At 50.5% G+C, this 27,136-nt stretch overlaps 2 protein-coding genes across 3 annotated transcripts; both read right to left on the bottom strand.

Annotated features, from left to right (window-relative positions):
* Nucleotides 1–1,915: 1,915 nt before the first annotated feature.
* Nucleotides 1,916–19,950, bottom strand: lrp6 (low density lipoprotein receptor-related protein 6). The gene is made up of 22 exons (XM_028394106.1): nt 19,642–19,950; nt 17,265–17,661; nt 12,286–12,680; nt 11,899–12,030; nt 9,017–9,413; nt 8,771–8,942; nt 6,992–7,208; nt 6,533–6,822; nt 6,188–6,414; nt 5,930–6,114; nt 5,407–5,733; nt 5,089–5,291; nt 4,804–5,015; nt 4,482–4,672; nt 3,990–4,199; nt 3,796–3,921; nt 3,486–3,722; nt 3,304–3,414; nt 2,999–3,229; nt 2,781–2,917; nt 2,607–2,704; nt 1,916–2,478 (listed from the first exon to the last, which is right to left on the bottom strand). The coding sequence occupies exons 1-22, from the start codon at nt 19,694–19,696 to the stop codon at nt 2,178–2,180; spliced, it is 4,851 nt and encodes a 1,616-aa protein (XP_028249907.1). The 5' UTR covers nt 19,697–19,950; the 3' UTR covers nt 1,916–2,177.
* A 1,628-nt stretch (nt 19,951–21,578) lies between these two features.
* mansc1 (MANSC domain containing 1) lies at nt 21,579–27,008 on the bottom strand. 2 transcript variants are annotated; one of them, XM_028394563.1, is made up of 5 exons: nt 26,668–27,008; nt 25,929–26,014; nt 24,778–25,056; nt 24,149–24,289; nt 21,579–23,765 (listed from the first exon to the last, which is right to left on the bottom strand). In XM_028394563.1, the coding sequence occupies exons 3-5, from the start codon at nt 24,998–25,000 to the stop codon at nt 22,822–22,824; spliced, it is 1,308 nt and encodes a 435-aa protein (XP_028250364.1). In that variant the 5' UTR covers nt 25,001–25,056; nt 25,929–26,014; nt 26,668–27,008; the 3' UTR covers nt 21,579–22,821. The 2 variants fall into 2 exon arrangements, with proteins under 2 accessions (XP_028250364.1, XP_028250372.1); XM_028394571.1 differs by lacking the exon at nt 25,929–26,014.
* Nucleotides 27,009–27,136: the final 128 nt, after the last annotated feature.

Below are 27,136 nucleotides of genomic sequence, written 5' to 3'. Positions count from 1 at the left end.
ATCAAAACGGACCACTTCATGTCAACAAAAGTGCTTTAAATGACTTTACATTTCTACTTCCTGTAACCCTTTAAACACCTTCCTCTCAGCTGTACCCAGCGCCCCCTTCAGGAGGGAGCTCTGCCTGAAGCCAACCCACACTTTAAAACTCACATTTACTCCACAAACACCTGGAGGCTGAGGGGGCGGAGCTTTCAGGTGAATCACCTCCACAGGTGGAACATGGGGCCTGATAAAAGTCCGTGTTCAGCCAGAGTTTTTTCAAGTTTTTACAGTTTTGGATGAACATTTCTGTAAAAACTGTCTGATTGAAAGCGTTGTAAAGGTTACAGGGAGGAACCCGCAGGCCCCACATGTGGTGATCAGAGGAAGTGATTCAGCCTGCGCCGCTCAGACTGAACCTTCCCATTGTCTCCTCGCAAAGTTTCACTCGGCTGAGACATTTGTACCAAAATCAGCTCGAACAATAAAAAGTCCCATAAAGTGCAGTCAGGAAAGGAGAACTGTGAACGCACCTGGAGGTGGTGGGAGGTGATTGTACCACAGGTAGGTCTCAGGTGGCGGCAGATGTGGCACTGACGACGTACGGAGGCAGCCAGGCACCAAAAACACACACACACACACACACGGTCTGAGATGAGCGTGGCTTTGGCTTCTCCACTGATTTAAATTTTCTTGACATTATTATGAGTACTACACTGTAAAAAAAAACATTTAATAAACGGTGACGAGTCGTGTATGGAGGCCTGCAAAGTCCACAATTCTGTTTTGTTCATTGCATCCAAAGGAATGATTGATTAGAAAAAGCTGTGCTTACAGCCGCCAACGTGCCTGTCAATCAGACCTGTCAGTCTGCAATCAATTCTACAAACTGTTTAGAGATTAAACATATTTGGATGAAAGTTTCAGTTTGTGCCTGAACATGTCAAAGTCTGACCAGGATGACAATTGTTTGTTATGTTTTATGATAACATAACAACATAACAATCTGACGACAAAACATAAAAGTCTTGGTATGGCAAAATCGATTAAAAGATTGTTGTGCTTTTCAAAACTACAGAACATGGCAGAGTGTGTGTGTGTTAGGAGGAAAAGATTGTCTTCAGATTGTTGCTGGTGATATTTTAGAAGCCGTCGTCACACTGCAAACAGCGCGCAGCCGTCAGCGCGCACAAACAGACAGAAAAGATGGCGCCTGGCGTTTCCGCCATCTGCCGCCACGCCGTGTAAAAAAATATTCATTTGGTACCAACAGTCCTTCAGACGTGGAGAAGACCCGGATGTGTTCTTCCATCGGACTGAGCGCAGATTGTCAGCGTACGTTCGGAGTAGAAAAATATAATGAGGCAATATAAAAAAAAGACGGAATGAAAAGTACTGCGATGGATCGATTTACAATGATTCTATATAGCTTATAAATACGTTTTATCTACACAGTATGTGGTACAAAAATACTATGGAGCTTTGAGTGGGCACAAAGGAGGATATGAAGCTGCTCAGGCACGCGGGCGACGCTCCAAACAAAAAGTCAGGCCAACAGAAACATGTTTTGGTTTAAGTCCAGTCTGAAGGTGCCAGGTGTGAGTCATGTGACCTGGGTACAGCGGCACTGACTGGACGCGGCGCCGGCCGTCCTCGTGGACTCCCTGCAGCCGCGTCAGTCCTCCCGTCGACGTGCCTCTCAGTGTTATTGCTTCGCCGTCACGTGACCCACATCCTCAGCAGACGGACGTTGGGTGAAAGGAGGAGGTAAATTTAAATCAAAGACCCAGAACCACGCTCCGTCTCCAAGATGGCGGCCAAGTGGCAGCTGCTGATTTTCCTGGTTTTTGGCATCAGATAAGTTAAACATCCCACCGATCAGTGTCCCTGTGCGTCCTGTCCTTTGGCCACTGTTCTCCTGCTTTAAGGCAACTTATATTTGTAATGATTTTAATAAAACCTTTTCTTAAAAAATGTACAAATTTCTTAATACAAACCTCTATGGCATCATCAGTAAACACTGTATAGAAAATATATAAATATGCTTTTCTCTTTAATGTACAAATGTTCTGCAACTTCCCTTTTCCGTCTCCTCCTTCAGTCTCTTTCCCGTTTTTCTCCTCATATATGCACAATTGCTATTTACAGTGAGGGGGCGGAGCTGTGTGGAGGGGGGCATTCTGGGTGATTCTGGCTCACGAGGAGTCTGTGCAGGGTGACGGCGGGGGCGGGTAGAGGTGGTGGGAGTAGCTGCGCTCGGTGTAAGGCGATGGCGGGCAGCTCTCACAGTTCTCCTCCGCCGACAGGTACTGGCTGCGGGGTGTCGGCGGTGGCGGGAAAGGCTCCGAGTCATAGTTGAGGTCGCTGGTGTAGCCCTTGGTGGTGGCACTGGACTTGAGCGGCACCCGGCGTCCTGGGGTGTAGTCGCTGTCGCACACATCAGTGCTGCAGGGGGTGGTTGGAGGGGCAAAGTGTCGGTAGGTGTAGGGCCGGTAACTGAAAGAGAAAACCGCCACCGAGTGAGAACACCAACAACAACAACAAAACAACAACAACAAAACAACAACAAACAAACAACACCACAATCAGCGAGGAAACAACATGGAGGCGCTCACAGCGCGTACCTGTAGGACCTGTGTGTTGACGGACTGTTGGAGGAATAACCGAACTCCATGGTGTACTGAGAGCGCACCGTGGCGGGAGAGGGTGGAGGGTTCAGGATCTGTGGGACAGTAGCATCAATAATAATATCTGATCATTACACCACAGACAGGTCAGCTGATGTAAGCATGTCTCACCGGGGGGAAGTAGGTTCCCTTCGTGCTGGATGAGCTGCTCGAGGACGCTCCGGTGACGTGAGCACGGTCGTAAGGCGGGCCACTGCTGCCGCCCATGATGCTGAGAGAGCCAATCACAGACTTGCCTCTGGACATACCTGCAGACAGGACGCAAGGTTTAATCAATGAAACTTTACTGTCTGATGTGTTTCAACAGCAGCATCATGGCGAGCGCTCACCTGGCAGCGAGCTTGACAGCGAGCTCGGATGTGGCACATATCCCAGCGGCACTGACGACGGCCCATGAACCACAAAGTCGTTGGTGACCGTCTCGCCATCATCCTTCATCTGAGGACAGAGGACGCGCTGACATACAAAGTAGATGGCGCCCACCACAAACAACGCCATGACCACGGCCACGATGGAGCCGATGGTGTTGTTGGGCGGTGGTGGCGGCTCCTCTGTTGGATCTGAAAAGGAAGAAAACACAGTGTGAGTGTGCTGTCTGTTCACTGTGTGTTGTTGTGTCGTCATGGTGACTCACAGCAGCCGAGCTCATCCGAGTTGTCGCTGCAGTCCATGTTGTGGTCGCACTTCTTGTGTTTTCCGATGCACTGACCGTTGGAGCAGGTGAACTGATCAGCCGGACAGCGCACTGCAACACGCCAGAACAACCGTCACACTCTGAGCTCTGCCTGTGTGTGTGGGTGTGGGTGTGTGTCTCACCTTCACACTTGTTCTCGTCAGAGCGGTCCTGACAGTTGACCTCCCCGTTGCAGCGCAGGCTCAGGTCAATGCACTGTCGGCTGTCACACTGGAACTCAGACTCGGAGCAGACAGGGCAGTCCTCCTCGTCGGTGCTGTCGTCACACTCGGGGTAACCATCGCAGCGCCACGCCTGAGGGATGCAGTCCACCTCACCGGATGTGCAGGAGAACTGTTCCGGGGAGCAGGTAGGAGGTTCTGTGGGGGCGGAGACACCGTGAGATGAGCAGGTCACAGCTCAGAGTAATGATGATGTCAGAAGGTGGTTTACCTCCACAGGACAGCTCGTCCGGCAGCAGCACCAGGTGGACGGGACACGAGCAGCGCGTTGTCCCATCGCCTTTCACGATGCAGATGTGTGAACAGCCACCATTGTCCCACGTACACGGATGTTTGTCTGAAAGATGGAGGCAGGTGAGTCACAGCAAACTGAGCGCTGAGTGTCTGAAACTGTGCGTCACTCACTGTACTCCCTCATGTCCAGCTCATGCACGGCGTGGATGTCGCTCAGGTACGCGATGCGAGCCTGGATCTTGGTGCGTCCCTCCCTCGTGGTCTTGTCGATGCGCTCGATCATCTGCTGCTGTTTGTCGATCCAGTACAGGTGGTTCCCGAACACGGTAAGGCCGACGGGCTGCAGGATGTTGGAGTCGGCGATGACGACCCGATTGGCTCCTTTTCAAAAGAAGCAGCAGGGAAAAAACAAGGTTGTAGGGCTAAAAAACGTCAGGAACAAAGGCAACGAAACGGGATAGGAACTAAAGGGGGAGGCGGAGGGGGGAGTCAGGAGGATGGAGAGTGACACAGTGAGGTCAGCTGACACAGAGAACTGGCTGAACGTTTGCTGGAACCTTCTACTGGTCCTCAGCAGAGTTCTCGGTGAGCGGCTGCTGCTAACGTGACATTCAAGCTTACTGTGAGACGTATGAACACCAGCTTCACCTCTGTCAGACTTACCGGACAGGTCACTGCTCTCGATGCGCCGCAGGTCCGAGTCCACCCAGAACAGCTTCCCCACCTCATTATCAATGGCCAGAGCGACCGGTTTCCCCAGGCCGCTGAAGAACAGCACCTCGCGCTCCGTCCCGTCCAGCGCCGCCCGCTCGATCTTTGGCGAGCGCTCCAGCAGGTTGGTGAAGTACATGTACCTGCACGATGCAGTGGGGGTATCATCAGAGGGAGGGCAGCCACAATGGCTCCAACCATGACAGTTTCCATGTGTAACACGTTAAAAAGTATTCTCACAGATCTGATGATACAAACAACAGAAGACACAGACCCTCTCTCCGGGTTGACAACAATGGCTCGTGGTTTGTCGTGCTCGCCCCGCAGCACCACTCCAACTCTGCTGCCGTCAGTGCGTGTGACGTTGATGATGTTGGTGACCTCGCTGGTCCAGTAGATGAAGCGGCTGTAGATGTCAATGCTCAGGTCGTACATCTGCAGACCCTGGCTGGGTCCAGACACAGAACTCGACACCACCGTCATACTCTGGCGGGAGAAGAGGTCAGAGGTCAGACTGATGGAGACCCGAGGCCGCAGTGTGAGCTGAATGCAGATGTACCTGGTTACCGTCCTCCTGAGCGCGGCGGATGACATTCTGCTTGGAGTCAATCCAGTAGAGCTGCTTGTCCAGCGGGTCATAGTCGATGGCGCGGACGTTCCTCAGGCTGTGGATGGGCAGGATGATGTCGGGGCTCTGCTGCTCGTCGATCACCATGCGGTTGATGGCTGTCTTCTGGCTGAACAGCAGGAACGAGGTGGGAGCTGAGAGATGGGGAAAAACACACGAGTCATGCTGTCTGTCCTGCAGGTGGTGCCAGAGGAGCAGTTAGGCTCAGCTGTGAGCCTCCAGGAGGATGGCAGAGGGGCAAAAACTCACCACTGCAGGTCTTGTTGTCGTAGTTGAGAGAAAAGTGGGCGGGGCAGCCGCACACGTAGCTGCTGACAGGGACGGCAAGGCAGAGGTGTGAGCAGTGCCCATTGGTGGAGGCACAGGCGTTCCAGCCTCCCTGACGGGACGAGTGGAACACCAGGATGTCCATCACATAGTCCAGGTGTCCCTGGATAAGGGTGCGGTTTTGCCCGCTGGTCTTGTTGGCGCGCTCGATGCTGCGCTGGCTCCAGTCCGTCCAGTAGATGTAGTCCTGGTACTGGGTGAGGCCAAACGGGTGGGGGAGGTCATCAGCAATGACCTCACGGTCCTGACCTGAAGGATGAGAAGATAAAAACTCAGCAATGGTGGGACAGGTCTGTAATGGCAACAAGGAGACTAAGAGGAGGGGCCTGAGAGAAGGAGGCTGAGAGGAGCAGGCTGAGAGGAGGAGGCTGAGAGGAGCAGGCTGAGAGGAAAAAGCTGAGAGGAAGAAGCTGAGAGGAGGAGGCTGAGCTGCTGGTTCTGATACCGAGCATGTTGGAGGACTCGATCAGCGTGGTGTCCAGATCGGTCCAGTAAAGCCGGCGCTCTGCATAGTCGATGGTAAGCCCGTTGGCTCGGCCCACATCAGCCACCAGAGTGAGCCGGCCGGTCCCGTCCATCGCAGCGCGGTCGATCTTTGGCTTCCCTCCCCACTCGGTCCAGTACATGTACCTGTGTAGAGGAAATGTGTCAATGTGTCAGCGTGAACCAGACCTTCTGGCAGAGTCACTGAATCAGTCCTCACCCTTCAGCAGGGTCCAGGGCCAATGCCCGTGGACTGTCCAGGTCCTTCCAGACCAGGACTTGCCGGTGCTGCCCATCCAGTTTAGCCACCTCTATGCGGTTGGTGCCGGTGTCAGCCCAGTATAGGTTCTTCCCTAGCCAATCCACTGCCATCCCCTCTGGGTAGTCCAGGCCAAACTCCACCACGTGTTCCAGAGCGCTGCCGTTCATGAAGGCCCGACTGATGGTCTGCGGGGGTCAGAGGTCGCATTAACAAGTGAGCGCTAAATTGTTACCATGGCTATGGGAAACATGGAAAACAGGAAGAATAAGGGTGCCGTTTCTCCTCGATGTCAGAGGAACCCACCTTCAGTGTGATGTCCGTCCAGTAAATGCGGTTGTCAGTGACATCGAAATCCAGTGCCGATGCCTCTTTGACGCCGGTGAGCGGGATGGCCACGTTGTTGCTGTTGGTTTCCAGGGAGATGCGGCGGATGTCGGTGTGGCGGGAAAAGAGCAGGAACGCTTCAGGGACGATGCAAGTCCTCATGTCGGTGATGAGCTCCAGGCCGATGGGGCAGCCGCACTGCACGCCCTGAGGCTTGTAGAAGCAGAGGTGACTGCAGCCACCGTTATTCTCCGCGCATGGGTTGGTACCTGAGGAAACACACAGACCAAAAACCTCAGGAAGACACATGAGCATCAACCTTTTCTAGGAAGCTTTGATTCAGTCTAAATTCATTAATGTGTTAGTGCCTGGCACTACAGGACATTACAGGCTGTGATTGACAGCTCAGGCAGGGATCAGCCTGTCTGACAGACTCACCGAAGGCCTTGTGTACGTATGTGGCTTTGAGGCCCATGAGGTCGGGCAGCTGGTCGATGATGAACTCTCTCTCTGCGCTGCGTTTGTGCACGCGCTCGATGCTGCGGCGCTGCCAGTCCGTCCAGTAGATGTAGTCGCCTAGCAGCGTGAAGCCGAAGATGTGCGGGAGTTTGTCCTCCACCAGCACCCGTCGCCCCGTCCCATCCATGTTCATCACCTGCAGACACACACAGTAAACTGTCATGAACTTACCAGCTGAGTCACAGACCAACACTTTCCCATCATGTTGCCTCCCTCACTGTGGATACTGAGCGCACTCAGAAAAGCTCAGGCAACCAGGCAGCACATCGTAGTTACAGCTGAAGCAAACAAACATGGGCAGCATATGGGCACCACATTTCTTCTTCTCCACTCACACACACTTTGACATCTCACTTCCACACAGGCGGAGACTCTGGACCCGAGTTTCAAACACCGACAGAGCAGCTGCACAGACGCCGCGACTGCTCCAGGTTATGGGATTTTTCTCACAGGACTGGCGCCATCAGTAGCCGATCATAGTGTAGGACTCAGCACAGTACATGTGAGGTTCCTGCAGTACCTCCCTGTAGTTCCTGCTGTCAGAACGTCCTGATTGATTAGATTTAACAGGAACTCTAAAACTCCACCTGCTGATTATAGTTTTCCACCTCACAGAGGAGCCATCGGATCATTTTGGATAAAAATGACTGCAGAGAGAGAGAACACCTGAGCACACTGTGATGTGTCTGAAACATGCAGAGAGATTCATTGCCGGAATGTGAGGAATCTGCTAAGAAGAAAGAAACAGAGAGACAGCGTCCCTCCAGCGGCTGATACAGCGTGGAGCGACGTGATTCGCTGCTCACAGAGCAGCCCCTGCGTGGCCAGCTGCCATCTTTCAAAACATCCTCCACACACTCAGACTCACAGGAACGCAGAGTATAAATATAAAATGAATTTTCCATCCTCCGCCAAAAGGTCTCCGCTGGTTTGGGAGTTGTGACCGCAGTGTGGCGACGGTTTCAGATTCTGGGTCTATTCTAAACAGAGTCGCCTGCAGCTGGAGTCCAGGGCGCAATCGGAACCAGATGTGGGATACCACTGCAAAAACTAGGTCCTCCAAGGAACCTGGGTTGGGGGGGCCTCTGCTGGGGCTGCTGCTGGAATCCACAGCACCTCAGAGGGGCTTGGAGCAAAGAACGAGACGGAAAGGAAATACAACAGTGTGGCAGGATGGCATGAGGACGCAACCGAACTGTCAACAGCCAACCATAGAGTGCACCAGCTGAACAGGCTGAAACTACACGGATCACTACAAACACGCTATGATTCCCCACCTGTCAGTCAATAATACTCAAAGTGTGCAAAACCCTTTTTAAATAAAGCTCGACTGCTATCCTCCTCCAAAGACGTGACCCGCTGGAGTCAATGTATTCTAAAGGCGGACAGGAAGTGCGTGCCCATTTGCTGCCGACCTGCTGTGAGGATGGGTTCAGCGGTTACCGTGACAGCAAGGAGCTGCAGTGATGTCAGCAGGTGACTGGCTTTAAAGAAGAGAGAGTGTGCTCAGAACTCAACTACACACAGCTCACAAATATACCCACACACCCAACACAGCACTGAACACACACAGCTACACACGCCAGCTCTGTTACTGCTCCCGTGTTGAAGTGGAAGAGACATAAGTGGTCAGGATAAAGGAATCAGACTAGGACTGACCCTTGATTATCCTCGAAGGTGGATAAATCTAACACTCACCTCGATTTTGTCAGTCTTGGCATCCCCCCAGTAGATTTTGCGGTCCTCATAGTCGAGTGTGAGCCCATTGGGCCAGCCCAGAGAGGTGTTCACCATCACCACGCGCTCCATCCCGTCCAGATCTGCTCGCTCGATCTTTGGCACCTCACCCCAGTCGGTCCAGTACATGTGCCTGTGGGGAAAAAACAGAATCGTCAGGCAGCTGGAAAACCTCTGAAACACTCTGCTCCCAGGAATCAGACTGACCCAGCCACTGGGTCCAAAACGATGGCTCTGGGTTCATCCAGGTCTTCAGAGATCAGGATCTTCCGCATGGTTCCATTCAGCCGAGTCACCTCGATGCGGTCTGTCCCCGTATCGGTCCAATAAAGGTTTCGGGCGATCCAGTCAATGGCAATGCCATCTGGATGATTCACCTGAGACGTGACCACGAATTGGGCGTCGCTGCCGTCCAGCAGGGAGCGGCGGATGGCCTTCACCTCATCATCCGTCCAGTAGATGTACCCCTGCACCGGGTCGTAGTCAATGGCGATAGCGTGGCGGATGTCGTCCACCTGCAGGATGATGTCGGTGAAGTCAGGCGTGTCCAGAGAGATCCGCCGCAGGTCTGTTCGCCGTGCCAGCAGCAGCATCTGGGTCGCACCTGAGTGGGAGGAGCAAAAAGGGGTCACAGCACTGCTTTTTGCTCAGCTGGGGGGCGTGACGGAGAGCATATACTGAAACTTTACTCGAGTATTTCTACATTCAGTCAACTAATTGAGAAATGCTACTTTCTCATTATGGATTAACGGTTAAGGTTAAACTTTGACTCTGTAATCTGGATGCAGCATGAAGACTCAGTGTGCTGAAAGGGTTAACCCCAGCAGTGAAAGGGGGCATTGTCTGTGGGGGGAACATGTGATCCTATTCTTCACGAAAGCCTCCCCGCCTTCAGAACTTCAACGCTCCGCAGGCGAGGGTTACTGAACCAAAAAAATGTAAATAAAACAGGCGAGGGGGAGGGGGGGTTAGGGGTACCATGGCAACAGCTGGTCAGCCCAACACCACCTTAAGCAGAGCAGAGACGGCGGCCTCTAGGAGCAGAGCAAGCGTTTAAACAAGAGGAATGAGGTCTGTAGGAACACGCTAATTAATCCAATCTGGCTGTTTGGGCCGAATCCTTAAAAATGTTACACAAGATGGAGGCTTCTCTTTTTTCTAATCTCTGAACACGTTTACCTCACTGACGCACGTAAGGAAATATCTGGACTGCTCCTCTGTTTCCACTCCGACTGCAGCCAGAGTGCAGAAAAAGTTTCCTCTGCTCACACTCACTGACCACTTTATTAGGAACACCTGTCCTACAGGAGAGGACGCTTTGCTGTTTGTCGTGGCGAGGCGACGCTTAAGTGTTTCAGCCTGGAGGTGACAAAATATCAGGAACACAATGTGCATTCTTACAGCCTCTATAAAACCAGTTCCTCTGATCTGCACATCACAGCTTTATGAGCGTTTGTTATATGACTGCTGGTCACATGATGCAACGATGGCTTCCTGCTGAGGCGTGCAGAATGTGTAGTATCTGACAGAACCTTGTTAATGCAGACACTTCCCTTTAACTGAAACATTTAAAGGTTTCAGGCCATGGACGTCACTAATTCCCCCCCCCCCCACCTGTTGAATTTTTTCTTTTTTCCGGCGCGACGGGGGGGGGTTTCCGACTTGGACACTTTTCTCTATAAAATAAATGTAAGAAACACAAATAAGTACAACAAAATACATATTTACACATTATGATTACTTCATTTCTTATTGTCATTATATATATTATTTTTCAGATGGTTCCAGATGCTCCAGGTAATTTCCCACAGATTTGTCCCACAATGGGCGAATTGCGTTTTTGCAACAGCACAGTTACAGAAAGCAAAAGATAAGAAAAGCTATATACATAATAAAATAAACTACCGATATTATGCAATACAATCAAAAAACAGTTTACAGATTAACAATTAGTGCACAGATGAGTGGAGGTAGAAGTGGCTTGTAGAAAACTGTACATAGTGCATCAAAAGAACAAATAAGTAATTTATTGTATAGTGTGGTGTGTGAATATTGCACCCATCAACCACCAATCCAGCTGTTCATCTGTGGAAAAGTCTTCTGCCAGTGACTCTGAAACAGCATCTCAGTCTATAATCTTTTCTTATTATTTCAGAAATAGTCGCGCTGTAAATGTCTCTTTTGTCCCTGCAATAGTTGTGTGGCAAAAGTTGAAAAATGAAGCTGCACTACATGAAAGAAGCGCTGTTTACTGTGAGCGTCTGAGAGCGAGCTCCCCTGTTCATCCGGAACGTCTTCGACATAACTTCCGGGTTAGCGTAACAAAACATAGCACCGCTAATAAGTCAAATAAAAGTTTCCAGTAAGAAATAACAATGAATAACAGTGTATAACAGGGGTATGCTTAACAATGCACCTTCCGGCTGAGATAACAGTCCGCTACGCGTCTATTATTGCGTTCAGGGCCGCTTTTCAGATGTGTAGACGACTCAGCTAGTTAGTGGAGATATTTCTCTTGTCTTCAGAAGACATCTTTGATACACCATGTCAGAGGCACAAGGCTCTACAATTGGATATTTGAGCCCCTTGTGATATCGCTCGATGGTCCGATTGGACACTGACTTGCCCGTAGAATAATACAGCCAGTCTACATCACACAGACATGCCTGAAGTGTCCTCTTTTCGAGGAAAGAAACAGAACGTCTCTAGCTATTACTTTCCTAATGTATGAGTGACTTTGTAAGACATATGCTCAACTCCGAAATAATCAAGATAATGATAATAATAAATAAAATATTGCCGCAAATTATAGGGGGGCTTTGGATTATTTTAGGGGGGGGGGCTTTGGATTATTTTATTATTATTATTATTATTTTAAAATAGGGCTAGCGACGTCTACGTTTCAGGCTGTGTGGGAGTGTTAAACACATTACTCAGCAGCTGATAATGATGACATAAAAGATGTTACCTCATAAGAACAAACACAGACTGATGCAGGAACGATGAAGCAAAATCAGCACAGAGCCATGACGTTAATGTCCAAAAAATATACAAGACTTAACGTTTTATATAATGATAATAGTCCTAACCGTCTCTGCAGGTCTTCTTGTCCTCCAGCAGCTGGACTCCGGTGGGACAGGCACACTGATAGTGGGGCCTCACAGGAGAGAGGAGGCAGAGGTGGGAGCATCCTCCATTATTCAGAGAGCACGGGCTGCTCACTGCAAACACAGTTATCTGCATGTCAGGCATCATGGAGCACAGTCACTCAGAACACTGTGTGTGTGTGTGTGTCGCTCAGCTGGTTCAGATTCTATACACACACCAACATACAGACACAACTCCCTGAAGGAGGATGCCAGTGCTGCTGCTGCTCTGTTGTCAGACAGAAACAGAGCAGAGTCTCACCTGTGTGAAAAGTTGATGACAGGTCTTGTGTAGGAGTGAGACGTGTGTGTGTGTGTGTGTGTACTCACAGAGTGGCTGTCTCGTGCGGCTGAAGACATGGATGTCCATGGGTGAGAAGATGTTGGAGTGGACGACGCGCTGCTCCAGGCCGGTCTGTTTGCTGCAGGAGTGGATGGAGTGGGTGTTCCAGTCGGTCCAGAAGAGCGTGTCCTCATACAGGGTGAGGGCGAAGGGGTGAGGCAGCCCCCCTTCCACCACCACCTCCCTGGAGGAGCCATCTAGGTTGGAGCGGTGGATTAGATTGTGCTTGGCATCAGCCCAGTACAGTTTCTGCTGGCTGTAGTCCAGTGTCAGCCCATTGGGCCAGTAGATCTCCTTATCCACAATCATAGAGCGATTGGTCCCATCCATCCCCGCCCGCTCAATCTTTGGGATCTCACCCCAGTCCGTCCAGTACATGAACCTGAGGACACACACAGGAGTGTCAGGGAGCACGCACACATACAGGGGGGTTTGGATGGACCACATCCATTCATCAGAGCTGATGAAGCAGGCTGTGTAAACTCCTGGATATAACATGGTCTGGATGAATGAGAGTCTTCACACACATCACCGCACTTACAGTGATGCTGCTGTTGCCAGGCAACCAACAAGACAGCAGAGACAGGCTGAGGAGCCAATGGGAGAGCATTTCACAGAAAGTAGAGACACTTCAGATTTCAGACAAAAACAGAGTCACCCAGCAATATGTCAGACCGAGAGGACACAAAGAACAATTAAGCAGCAGCCTGCACCTGATCATTAAGGTTCACCATTTTTACATCAATCCACTGACATGACAGAGAAAAGCAACCCTTCTGCTCATTAACATGCTGAAAGGGCTTCAGAGCTCTAATCACACTGGAAACCACCTGAAGAGGGACTGAAATCATCCTCATGTGTTCACAGACGAATTTCAGACGCCACAGCGCCGCCCTGCTGGAGGAGCAGTCCTCAGGACCCCCTGGTATGCAGCTGCAGTGTGTGTGAGTGGGGGGGGATCTGTCGGGGGATCTGTCGGGGGCAGGGAGTCACTGCTGTGCAGCTAATTCTCCTCTTTGTTTGTTTTCATTACCATCACAGTTGGACGGGCCACCTCGGATCTTTAGATACTCACTATTTTAAAGGTCGTGCAGCCTGGATGACTGAAGTGTCAGACACAGCACCATCGCCAGAAAGAAAGGAGACGTCACATCCTGCAGCTTCATGAAAAACTGACCCACAAACGGAGCTGCTGGGCTTCTCCATGTAATCCCATTCAGACCAAGACAAAAGCTTTAACTGATAGCCTGCCCAGCAGCACCGCACAGCACCAGCCTGTAACACAGCAGCTGGTTGAGTTTCACTGCAAACAAAGCAGCCACCAAACACTGTTAGCTGTGCCTAACCTGCACCTGATCACTGACATAAACACCTAGAAAACACACAGTGTGTACGGCCGGGAAACACTAAAGCTGGATCCATACTCCGCGAGACAAAGACATTTTTCCCCCCTGCAGACGTTACGCCCACAAAATGACGTCATTTTTTGTCTCTGACCGCCCGCTGATCCGCACTCCTGTGCACAGGGTCCGGGCCGAACTTTGTCTTTCAAGGCTGTGCGGCAACCATGCTGTGATTGGTCGGAATTTATTGTGGGCGTGATGAAAGTGGAGAAGCGCAAGAGCCTCACCAGGCATATAGGTAGGTGTGTAAACAGCACTGATTCAACAGATTTAGATAAGACCATACCGGTTTTGCATGATGAGCAATAAAAGAAAGAAAGAAAGGCAAGTCAGGGTGATTTGTCACCAATAACTCCAGACAGCCATTCACACATACCAGATGGTGACTGTTATTACCATTCTATATACTCCTACATACCCGGGCATAATAGGCTCGTTAAAAATGTCTGTATATCTTTGCTATTGTTACTTTTAATGTCGCATCTTCACAGCTCATCACCGGACAGTTTGAAGTATCGCAGGCACATTGGAACACAGTAGATGTGCAAATGTGGTCATAAAGGCACAAACACTGAATCTTTGCTATTGTTACTTTTAATGTCGCATTTTCACAACTCATCGCCGGACATCTCACGCTGTTGCAGGCACCCTCTCTGTGTAATGCCCTCTTGCCATGGCACAAGTCCTTGTGGTGTGTTAAAAACTCAGTAAAGTCTTTCCTTATAGTTTAGTGGGCGGGCCGTATGAGGAGTTCTGCACACACGCGTCTCGCGGAGTATGGTACCTCAGTGCGGAAAAGACCTTTTTTTTGTATCTCTTACCACCCGTGGAGCGCGTTCTCCGCTCTTTGTCTCGCGGAGTATGGATCCAGCTTTAGCTTCTGTGTTTTTCCCCGTCGGAAGAAAGTGGCCCCGTCCAGGCAGAGAGAGCATAAAAAAGCTGCAGTGAAATGCCAAACGCACAACACATCCCCTAACCACAAGAGCTGCATTGTGTTTGGTACCTGATGCATTAATCATCCCAGTTGAACGGCGTCCAGCTCTGCGTTCCACTGTAGATTTGGAGAACCAGTTTTCCCTCAAAGCCTCGGCAGAAAGGCTACAGACGCTCGCTGTACTTCTGACTACTACGTCTGACTACAAAACATCTAAAACTTCAGAAAACATGAGCTGTGTTTGTTCTGTCCCTGCAGCCAACAGGAAGACAGACGTCTCACACTCTGAGGCTACGTTTGCATGCACAGGTCAGCAGAGGAATTCCGTCCATTTCCACATGAATACTCAGACACACCAGCAGTGACCCTCAGCAGAGCTCCTCATTCCTCCTTCCAGAAAAAAACACTTTTACTAAGTTCCTGAAACTCTTCATGTTGAGCTGTGACTCTGCCTCTACGTGTACTTTTCTACTGCAGGGACCCAACAAACAGGAAACCTGGGGGCAACATCTGACAGGAACTATTGGCCATTTTTATGCTAACTATGAGCTTCCACTGCTGTAACTTCCAGAACAATGTTCTGACTGCAGGTACTCCTCAGACCCCTGAACACTGTGGGGCAGGGCTTAGCAGCGACTGAAACTCAACATGGCATAAAGCTGCTTTTTTGGCAACATAAAGGTCAGAACCACCCGAGTTCCTGCAGGCAAAAAGACACTTTCCCACTGGTGGGCCAGTGTTTGTGTTTCCACTGGAGTCTCTGAGTGTTAATGCAGCAGCTCCGGCCTCCCACATACATGAGTGGAGCTGCTGCATTAACACTCAGAGACTCACAGGCTGTGGTCCTGAGAACACAGTCCAGGTCAACATGTCAGTGGAGCTGCTGCAGCACCTTCCTCTGGCTCAGTAACCGCTGGAAAACAAAACAGCTTCCCCGGCAACAATGGCTCTTTGTAAGATGTGAAACAATACAGGAGAAAACAGGGACGTTTGCATCGGCAGAGGAGCTGCTAATGAGCCGGAGGAGGACTCCCAGAGGGAGCTGCTGCTGATTAAATCACAAGCTGCTGTCATTATTTGTAGCAGAGCGTAAACACAGCTTTGTTCACTTCATGCTGCCAGGGTTGAATCAGAGCGCGGCCGTGTTGAACATCCAGCAGCCACAGTCTGCCTGTTCAAGCAGCACTTCACTGTCCCACTCCTCTAACCTAACCCTGTGCTAAGCAGGGGTCTCAAAATGCCGGCCCAGGGGCCCCTCCTAGCCCACCACCCCCTTCCTCCCAGCCCACACCTGTCCAAAGCAATTAATAATTCATAATCCTAATATATTAAGTACCCACACTGTACTGTAAGGAAAAACTCCCATTTAAAATCATTTTGTGGTAAGAAAAGGGTCAAGGGTCAAAGGCCAAAGGCCGGTGCTCATGCTCCTGTGGCACCAGAGAGCTTCTGGGTTTTGTCTGATGTCTGCATATAACAAACCAAACAGGGCCGTGGATGGTGATCGGTGGAAACGCTCACATCACTGTGCTGCTGAACACAGGAGGATCCTCAGCCTGAACACTGCCATCACCCACACTCACAGCAGGACAGTGAACACAACACGAAGTGTGTGGGAACACTTGTATGTATTCTAATGTGAGAGCAGCTAACCGCACACACACGTTTCTGACCTCACTCACAGTTTTTTAGTTATTTAGGCCAAGTCAAGGTCGACTTAATACTACACGGTGGCCGACCCAGGAGTGCAGCGGGGAGTAAGCAGTCAGAGTGGCGTCCTGTGTGCGGCGGTGGCTAGGTGAGACTTTTATCTCTGTGTGGATCAAACAGAATGGGAAGAGTTTCCATGAATATAAACCCAAGAGGAAAGAGCGAGGGAAAGATGGTAACACATTTAAATAAATCTAATGAATACATTACAGGCCTCTTTTATCTGAGTCCTAATGGATGTACATCCTAATCCTCCCTGAGGAGCACGGCAATGAAGGAGCGCTGTCAGTACAGCGGCCTTCGGCTGCGACGAGCTTCAGCAGGTGGAAGCTGGTCTGATGCCAACCTCACTCACTTCATGACATGTGGCAGCTGACCACATGGCCCTCTGACACATCACATCTGCAATCATTTCAAAACACTTCCTACGTCGTCACTGCTGCTGCAGGGAAATGAAACATCGACCTTCAAAACAACACAATACGCCATCGTGGAATTTCCACTATTCACGGAGTTAAGTACGCTCTGTGGAATGTACGGCAGCAGATTAGGGCCATGTAGGGGGAAGCTCACATGTTTGTGAGATGATTCTGACAGTTTAGTCTGATTCAGATTTACTCTGAAGTATTTCTGAAATAATAAAGCTGGGTCAAGCTCTGTCCAGGCATGTTTGACCATGCTAGTTCTGGACCTGCAAATAACTATCTGTTGATAAATCACTGAGGTTCATCACAGACATGTTTTTATCTGTCACACTGTGATGTCAGCGCGTTTCTCATGAAACCAGCAGACGAACGTGAGGTCTGAAGGATGGAGGAGTGGAATATCTGGACCTCAGAGTCCCCTCTCTGGTAACAGGGGTGTTTGGTGTGAAGACATTATTGATCTGACACTGCCTCCCCTCAGCTGAAACACTCACCCTCGCTCTGGGTCCAGGGCAATGGCTCTCGGCTGGTCCAGCTCCTGCCAGAACAGAACCTTCCTTAGAGATCCGTCCAGCTCGGCCACCTCAATCCGGTTGGTCTCTGAGTCTGTCCAGTAAAGTTTGCTCCCTAACCAATCGCAGGCCAGCCCGTCCGGGGAGGCCAGACCGGGTACCACTGTCTGCACCATGCTGGCCCCCGACTGGTTGAAGACGGTGCGTTTGATGGCCTCCTCGCTCACGTCGCTCCAGTAGATAAGACCCTGGGAGAAGACGTAGTCCACAGCGGCGGCGTCCTCAAGCCCGCCCACCACCACCGTGGCGTTGGCCTTTTCATGTGCTACGTCTACGATCCGAAGGTCCCGCCGGTTTGCATACAGCAGCAGTGGGTCGCCTGGAAGAGACAGAAAGTAAGTGTTAGGACTTCAGATGACACACAAGCAGACACAAAACCAACATGCAGCACGCTGCAGTGTGAAGCGTGTCAGCGTGCTCCTCCACTGGGTCCTAAGCCCCTCCCCTTGCTCACACAGGGGCGGAGCAAAGACCAGGTAAATAAACACTCTCCTAAAACCAACGTCAACATAAAACCACTGCTCAGCTGATGCTGATGTTTGCCATCTTATCTGCAGCCATGTCGCCATGTTTCGTGACCCTTAATGACCCCGTGGGCGGTGTGCGAACACGACGTGTTGATGAGCTGCTGTGGAGGCGAGGAGCGGCCGGGTACCCTCGGCTTCCTCTCAGTTGGATGCTGGCTGCGGGCCAACCCCACAATCTGACACACCAGAGCTGCAGAGAGGAGCGATAGCAAGCCCCGCAGCTTGTTTTCACTCAACTCAGGGGGAATTTCCTTCTCCAAATATTGACTGAGCCCCGACATCAAACCCTCAAACTCAGGCCCCTGCAGGCTGCTTACAAGCCGAGCGGTGCCAGGAGCAAACATCAGGAAACCCGAAGCTCTGAGTGGACACACTGTGATGTGTGTGTCCATCAGCTGTGATCTGCAGAGAGCTGAGGATGACTGACTGATCAGAAAACCTCCAGAAATGTCTGAATGATTGACTGAAAGCTGCAGCTGTGGGTGGACTTCAAAGAGCCAGGATGTAAACATTAATACAAAAAAAACATTATACAGACAGGACACTTCTGATCAATCTCAACCCATCTCAATAACTAATCACTAATTCACAAGTAGAAAATATTGAGAACAGAGATGGTAATCTATGCAGTGACAGAATCACTAACTATTGATTGATAACTAATAAAACTAATCCACTACTAATGCTGATTTCTGACTCCTCACAGACAAAACCAGCTAATCAATAAAATATTCAGCAGGTGAATAGATTAAAATACAGCTGAGCAGGGGTCACAGATCGATCAGTGCTGTGCTGCATGTCAGATAAGTTGTTAGTTGTATTATCATTACATGAAGGGAAGCAGCCGCCTCACGTCTGCAGCTTGAACACAGTGTGACCATCATGTGTTCTGATTGTTGTTGTTGTTGTCCATTAAAACTCCTGACCTGAACGGTTATTGATCTGTTCGGTGGTCACACAGCTGTGAGGTCTTTTCATGATTAAATGGGTTCAGGCCAGGTTCAGGCTCCAGATCCAGGACACAGATGGGCCTGAGAGGACGCCTGTTCCTCTTCATGGAGACATCTTCAGTGTCTGCTCCAAACTGCTGTGTTATCAGATTATTGATGAGGTATTGGGACACTCTCTGAGGCAGTTTGAGTGTAGTTTTATTTAAATTCCTGTTAGAACATGATCTGACTGATGTGACAGTTATTCTCCTCTTTTCTGTCTTAAATATTCTTCCAGTGTTCTCAGATAAACTCCAGCCGTGGACGTGTCCTCTCCCTGAACACCCAGCCAGCTGTGAGCCCTACACGGGAGCTGTGTTGTGTTGTTGTCACATCTCAGCATTATTTATTAGCCAAACTGTTAGCTTCTCCTGCTAGCCTGTGTGCTAGCTGGGTGACTTGCTGTCCGAACATTTGTTGTGCTAACCGCTGCTCGTCCCGATCCAGCCCGTCTGGAAGTTCAAACTCCGGGTTAGCGCTAACAGGAGCTCCGGCTGGACTCATTCACTGAAGCCTGCGTGGAAACAGACCCGCAGAGGGAGCTACCAGCGTCTCCTGTGGGGTGTTTTCCAGCTAACCTGGCTAACGTTTCATTCTCCTCTGCTCCAAACAGGCTAACGTTAGCTTCGCTCGGGAGAAAGCAGACCCGGAGGGCCCCGGCCCGAGCTGGGAATTTACACCGAGAAACGTGCTTCTCCCGGCGGACAGCAGCACTTTAACACCTCCACGCAGCTCCCACGGGTGGAAACTGGGACTAAAAAGTGAGTTAGAATTGAGACTCACCTCGTATGAGAAAACAGAAACTACACAACAACAGACTCCGCAGCACGACACCCATCTTTCTCCCGTTTCTTGGCCCAGCCGCCGCGTCTCCTCAGCGTAGTATTCCCATCGTTGCGGCCGCTTCCTCGGGCAAAAAAGGGCGGATTTCCCGCAATATTCAGGTCGAGATTCGGCTCCGACGCGCGTTACACCGTCCCCGCTTCCATCCCGGAGGGCTGCTCGCTAACTGCGTCCGATCAACTCTCGGTGTCTCACATTGTCCTGCAGGAGATCCGTCGTCTCCTTCCGCTGTGAGAAAGCTGCTCCCCGCCTCCCTCCTCCTCCCTCCTCCTCCTCCTTACTTCTCCCTCCTCCTCCGTTCTCTATTGTTGTTCTGACTCCGTGCTCGCAGACACGGATTGTGTTACAGCACGGAAACGCCCCGCAGAACCGCGCGGCACCGAGACCCGAACCGCAGTGTGAACAGGCAGAGTCCGGCGGGACTACTTTATTACAACAACAGGGGCCCCACGGCGTGAGCGGCCTCAGGAGGCCCCGCACCTGGATCCACGTAGGATCAGTGCATGACTGGGATTTACCTGCTGGTCTGGGAACATGAATGTTTTTATGAGAGCCTGTCAGAAACACACACACACACACACACACACACACACACACTGCTTTCTGCTGATCTCTCATCTCTCCTGTTGGTCCATCTAAAGGGCGCCATGTTTATCTACAGAACTGTGTTCAGTACATGCTTTGGGAGGGAGGAGGAGGAGCTGTGGGCCATTCAGAGACCTGAAGGTGAAGGTCAGAGAGGCTACAGAGACCTACAGGAGGAGGTACATGAGGGAGGTCTGGAGCAGCATGAGGACCATCACAGGCTTCAGACCAGCAGAGGGGGTGATGGTAGCATGGAGAATGAATGAAACCTGTTCTTTAACAGGTTTGACACAGTGGCCCTGGTCCTTGCTGACTCTCCTAATGGCTGTTTGAAACCTGCATACCCCACCCCTCCTGATGATGCCTGTAATGCCCCCCCTCCTAACACCTCGTCTAAAGGCCCTCTTCTGACTGTACACTCCCCACCTCTGCACTCCCCACCTCTCCAGGTTAGAGGACAGCTGAGGCGAGGCTGCAGGACCTGATGGGGTCAGCCCTTCTCCAGGGCATCTTCAGCTGGGAGTTGAAGACGCCATCTTCTACCTTCTGAACTGTGTCTACGCCCACCTGGACCAGCCAGTGAGCACTGTGAGGGTCATGTTTTCTGACTCCTCCAGTGCCTTCAACACTATCAGCCGGCTCTTCTGGGTGAGAAACTGACAGCGATGCAGGTAGATGTTTCTGGACAACAGACTGTACTAAAAACACTGAAGCCCTCTACAAGAAGGAGCCGCCTCTGTGTTCTGAGGAGGCTCCGGTCCTTTAACATCTGTCGGACCATGCTAAGGATATTCTATCAGTCTGTGGCTGCCATTTTGTTTGCTGTGGTGTGCTGGGGCACCAGACTGAGAGCAGTGGACACAGACAGACTCAACACACTCATCAGAAGGGCCGGTGGTGTTGTGGGGGTGGAGCTGGACTCCCTGACAGCAGGGTCAGACAGAAGGATGCTGTCCAAATATTAAACATTAAACTGAAAATGTTAAAAAAAAACACTGATCTCAGATTGTTTACCGTGTTTGTGTTTTGATTGGTTTGATTTGTTTTGTGATGTCAGCATGTTTTTTTTATTGTTCACTCAGCTCTGCTAAAGCAGATTTGAACAGATATTTTTCTTTCTGATCAATTGATGTCTGCAGGTTTGGATGACATTCATTTAGAAGTTTATTGTGTTGTGTTGGATCTACCCGTCTTCAGTCCACGAGGCTCTGCAGCCGTTAGTTTCCTCAGATGTTTCTGCAGAAGCTTCAGAATATACATGTGTAAATAAAAACCTCAGAAACAGCAACATGTTCAAAAATCACATTTTTAATTCTTCCAAGAACAAAACATCAAAATTATGCAAAAGCATCACTTCACAAAACAAGACCAAACTAGTACCATCCAAGTAATCAGAGTACAAATCAAAGCAGTTCAATCAGTGAAAAGGAGCCTCTGCCGCCACCTGCTGGTGAGGACTGGCTGCAGCAGCCTGGCCTTGGGCCGCAGGTGACGGCAATACAAACATACTGATAAGAAAATAGTGCGTGACCAGTGTCCTCTGAAAACAGGCATACTCATCAAAGGCAGAGGACACCGCAGTGCATCGGGCTTCAGTGCATCCATCGTGAGAGAAGCGCCACAGTGACGTGATCCAGAAGCAGACATGCAGGGTATTCACAGAGGGGATGTATATACGAGCCCGGCCGCTCCGCTTCACAGGCTTCCTGAGTGTGTGATTAAAGTATTGCTGTTTGTTCTTTGTTCCGCAGCCGGCTGAAGTTTCTGCACCTTCACTGAGGGATGAACCAATCAGCTTCAAGGACTCAGGACTGTCAGGATCACGTGATGCTTTGGGCCACGGTCACCTGAGGGCCCGAAACTATTCACCACATGGATCCGAACAGAAACATCCTGTCCTTGTCTGTTTGTCTGTGTTCATTAAACACAGACCGAATCAATTAAAGGAAACCTGATCAAAATGGAACTCAAGCTAATCCTGCTTCGATGTTGTTGATTAAAAATCTATTTTTTTCCAATGCTAACAATCTTAAAGGAACTCATTACAAAGTAATAGGACAAGCTAATGCTAACAGTGCAGTGCGCTAATTTTCATAATGAGTGGATTGTTGTGGTCACAGCATGGTCACTTATTAAAAGATGTCACATATGTAAATAAAGTGTTCTGAAGCTATGAATGCTAATGATCATGCTAACGTCATTATGACAGCTTTGTAGGTGCAGTTATAGACAGAACAGGATGCAGTGTGATCATTTTAAAACGGATCATCATCGTGGCCGTTTAATGTTTCATATTTAAATAAAAATCAGAGCTAAACGACTTGAAAAGATGGATGCAGAGCCTGGACTCATAACACTTCAAGGTCTGAGACGATTGTCGTGGTTGTAACACGTCAAACAAAAGATGTTTCAAATAAAATAAAGACTGTCAGAGCTGCGCTGTAAAAGCCTGCACACCCTCTGACCAATCACATTCCTGCATTTGCCACCTGTCACGTCCGTTCCTGTGCCTAACAATCTTAGCTAACCGCCCCCTCACACCTCGTAGTGCAGGTCGTTGAGTTCCAGTCTCGTATAATGGCGTCTGTCGAAGGACTCCATCGCCTTCCGGCCACCGGCAGCCAGGGCCAGCGTGAGCACAGCGAGGCCCAGCACCATGAACGCCACCATGCCGCTCTTCACCGCCCCACGTGCCACTACCACCTTCTCACCTCTGGCACTGGAGTTCTGAAGCGTGTGCTCGGACTGGAAAGCTTCTTTAGGGACAATGAGCAGGCTCGTGGCCTGAGATGCCCTGGTGGTGGGCGGTTCAGTGGTAGTGGTAGTCGTAGTTGTAGTAGGAGTAGGTGGAGGAGGAGGAGGAGGGGTGGTGGTAGTAGTGGTTGTAGTGGTGGGTGCCATACTAGTGGTAGTAGTAGTAGTAGTGGTGGTAGTAGGTGTAGCAGTAGTAGTAGTGGTGATGGTAGTGGAGGTGGTGGTGGTCGGAGCAGGTGTAGTTGCAGTGTCTGGCTGTGGTTGTTTAGCAGTTCTGAGTTCAGCTGCTGTGACAGGAAGTGATGTTGTGAAGGTCAGCGGGGGCTGGGTGGTGGTGGGGGTGGAGGTAGTGGTGGTGGTGGTGCTGGGGCTGACAGGATGAGGTCTTCCTTTCTTGGTGGTTTTATTCTGTTTTTTGCTGGTTTTGTTCAGTTTCTTGGTGCTGGGTGACACCGCTGTGGTGGTTGCTGCATCAGTGGTGGGAGGTGCAGTAACCACAGGCATCGTGGCTATAATGATGGGTGGAGGTGCTGTTGTGGTGGCCGGTGCCTGTGTGGTAATAGGTGTTGTCGTTGTGGTGGTGGGTTGTGTGGTGGTGGTGGTTGGTGGTGTTGTGGTGGTTTGTGGTGTGGTTTTAGTCGGTGCAGTGGTTGTAGTTGTTGTAGTGGTTGTAGTGGTTGTAGCTGTTGTAGCTGTCGGTCTCACTGTGGTTGGATGAATTATACCTGCAGGAAGTAAAGATAAACAGTGTGTTTATGGACTCTTTGGCCACTAGGTGGCGGTGTGAAGCTGTGGTGCTAACAGCTAGAGAGGCTTCAGGAGCTATGGGCTGCTGCTGCTCAGCAGGTACCTGGTTGGTGGTGGTGTGGTAAAGCACCATCTGCTGGTCATAAAATTAACTGCATCTTAACAAATGAAATTCAAAAACAAATTTATTTATTTTGCTGTTTGTGCTTTAACACAGCAGCAATACGCACAAACAAGCCTAAATATGTGACATCCAGATAAATATCACTGTAACTCGGTTCTGTTTGCACCACACACTTTTCTGTGTGACACCAGACCACTCACATGACCACCTGTGAGCATGACTCACAGGTTAGCTTACCTTTGTAGATGTCGTAGGTGTTAATGCCGATGTCGGCCTTCATCAGCGGGCAGTCCTGCTCCGTCTGACAGTGGAACAGGAAGCAGTTATCATCGCCGGCATGTTTGTTTCCATTGAAAATGGCCATGTTGCACTTGGCACCTTCACACAGATGAAAACAGGAAGTGAACTTAAATGACTCATTACGCCGTCATCAGACGGACATGTAGAGAGGACTGTCAGTCCAATAAAAGAACATGTGGCCTTCAGCTTTGTGGATATTATCATCAGGATAATCAGTTCATTAATTAAACTTGTTCCTGTAACATCACGTCTCATGCAATGAACGAGAAGAACGTCGGCCATTTTAATCTAAAGGTTCAGCAGGAATGAGTCAAAAACCCTAAAAGCTGTTAGCATGTTAGCATTTCCTGCCCCCTCAGTGTGTATAAACCTGGTGGTGCTGATGGTGTAGTCATGTGACCGTGCTGTAGCTGGTTTATAGCTTAGCATTAGCTTTCAGAGGACTCTGATTGGCTGTTTGTGGAACACAGAAGATGCTAACTTCCTGGTTGCACTACAGAAACACCTCCTCACTGCTGCACTAACATCACATTAGACAGTCAGCGACTTTTTCCAGCAGCTCTCACCTGGTTTGACCTCCTCTGAGCAGCAGGCGAGGACGCAGTCCCGCTCTGAGCGCACCACCCGGGCGTCCATGACCGTCGCCGGTCTGTTCAGGGCCAGTCTGACGTTCACAATGGCGCTCTGGTGCTGTCTAGAAAAACACGTCTCCGGCTCCAGTGGGGACACCGGAAGTGACATCATCACCAGGATCGTGGCGAACAGGCTCAGCATCTGCGGGGGCGTCATGGTGTCTGAAAGGCCTCAGAGTCAGCAGCAGGAGAGCAGAGATCCACACAGATGAACTGAGGAGACACACGCTGGCATTTAGATACATCTGTGATGTCATCACAGGCACACACAGGTGAGGGCGCTGCATTAGCCCCGCCCCGCACTCACCAGGCTCATCCTGAGCGTGTCTGCCTCAGATCAGCCTGAGCCCTCAACAATAGAACAGAGAGCCAAAAATATCCGCTGATCTGAGGAGGGAAAATAGAACACTAAAAATGGAAGCCGCTCCTGAAGGAGGCCACGGAGCAGCCGCCATTTTTAGATTCAGCTCAGTGTGAGGAGGTCACCGAGTGCCTCATCAAAGCTGAACGTCAGCTGCAGGCAGATAAAGAGCGGATCATGTGGAACATTAAAACCTGCAGCTGTCACTGAGACACCTGAACACACCCGACCTGCTCAAACAATGGCCGACTGTCATACAAACAGAAAACATAAAGTCTGTAAGAAAGGTACAGACTTTTATAGAGTGAAAAAAATCCACGTCAGCTGATATCTAATTTATTTTTATCATGCTCAATGTCAGCTAGCTTTAGCAGCTGTGCTACATGTGCTGTAAACAGCGCCCTCTGCTGGACAGACTATGTGACCACAGCTTTTCTAGTTAACCATTTTAAAGTCCCATCTTTAGTGTTTGTATCACACAGCATGAAGGTCAGTGGTACGACCACATCAGCAAATGAAACGGCTTGGACTGACAACACTAACGGAGCCTGGCTGGACAGGCGGTGATCAGGACTTCTGATGTCTGGCCCTCTGTCTCCTCCGCTCAGATTATGATGCTAACTCCAGCTAGCCGTGGATATCCGCTGAGCAGAATAAATCCTGACATCACTCTCCGTGTCCTGATGTCTGAGCGTTATTCAGCTGTGGAGGAGCAGAAACTCACCGCGCTGGCCGCATGGACCGTCCTCCATCAGGTGCTTGGCAGCTCTGCGGGTCCACAGTCCACAGATCAGGACTTTAGCCTCTCTCCTGTGGGGGACGGGGGGCCATTAATTCAGCTTATCAGCTTTACAGCTGCTGCTATCTGACCCACTATCAGCCACAACCAGGCACACCTGCAGCTACACCTACAGCTACAACCAGCATGACCTCAAATACGACATATCAATACATGTTATCAATACATGTTCAAGACCAGACCAGAAGATCAGAAGAAGAAGATCAGACCAGAAACTGTCTGCAGGAAGTACAGGGTCATGTGACGGCTGGTCCAAGAGGTCAAACCAACAGCTGGACTCCACCTAGTCAGCTCAGCATGGATGAGTCACAGACAGGTGTAGCTACTGTCTGCCACCACTGACCTCCACCTGCTGACTCACCTCCACCCACTGCTGATGGAGCAGGTGGAGACACAGGCGTTAATAAAACGATGTTAGCTGTATTAATCTGGAGGGGGCCCCAGCCCGGGCCCCCTTGGTTCCGGCCCTGCAGAACTTTATGTGGAGAAACATCCAGAAGGTTTCACTCCAGTGTTAGCCTGTTAGCTTCTCGATGCTAATTGGAAGTTGTTTGTTTGAGGGAGGCGGTGTGAACAGGCCTGACACGGATCCACAGGCTAACCTGTACTTCACCTGTCCCCCAGGCTGTCTATCGGGTGCTGCCTCCCCGGGGGCCCGTCCTACCTGGATCTTCGCTGGGAGCACCGCTTAGCTCTGCGCCGCCTCCATCGTCCCTCCGTCGGTCTCTCAGCGGTCTGATGAGTCGGTGTGTGCGGGAGCCAGCAGCAGCTCAGCCCCGTTGAGAAGCTTCAACCATCCCGGGAGGAAAACAGCCGCTGCGGGCAAACGGAGCGTTTCTGGGTTAAATTCAGAGAAATGAGTCGATGCGCTTCACCAGCAGACACCCAGAGAGGAGCTTGAGTGTGACGGAGAGGCCGGCGACGGAGCAGCTGCTGTCTGCGGGAGCGCGTTACATGGTGGTGCGGAGGATCTGCTGCCTCTCTCCGGAGTCTGACCCATTTTAGTCTTTGTCCTCTGGAAGGGGGAGGGATGGAGGCTGCATCCCGATCTGAGCATCGTCTGCCCCCCCCCCCCCCCCCCCCCCCCACACACACACACACACACACACACACACAAAGGTTTAAATAAAAAC

Source organism: Parambassis ranga, chromosome 2 (assembly GCF_900634625.1).
Source record: "Parambassis ranga chromosome 2, fParRan2.1, whole genome shotgun sequence".
Lineage (NCBI taxonomy): Eukaryota > Metazoa > Chordata > Actinopteri > Ambassidae > Parambassis > Parambassis ranga.
The sequence above is the reverse complement of the archived record's forward strand: the minus strand, read 5'-3'. Positions and strand labels throughout refer to the sequence as shown.

Coding starts and splice junctions, on each gene's coding strand:
- lrp6 (XM_028394106.1), bottom strand. CDS start 19,696: ATGGGTGTCGTGCTGCGGAGTCTGTTGTTGTGTAGTTTCTGTTTTCTC. Junction 8,943..9,016: donor GTTTTGGACCCAGTGGCTGG/GTCAGTCTGATT, acceptor TTTTCCCCACAG/GCACATGTACTGGACCGACT. Junction 5,292..5,406: donor CGACAACAAGACCTGCAGTG/GTGAGTTTTTGC, acceptor CCCATCTCTCAG/CTCCCACCTCGTTCCTGCTG.
- mansc1 (XM_028394563.1), bottom strand. CDS start 25,000: ATGACGCCCCCGCAGATGCTGAGCCTGTTCGCCACGATCCTGGTGATG. Junction 24,290..24,777: donor CTCAGAGGAGGTCAAACCAG/GTGAGAGCTGCT, acceptor ATCTGTGTGAAG/GTGCCAAGTGCAACATGGCC. Junction 23,766..24,148: donor CACCTACGACATCTACAAAG/GTAAGCTAACCT, acceptor TACTTCCTGCAG/GTATAATTCATCCAACCACA.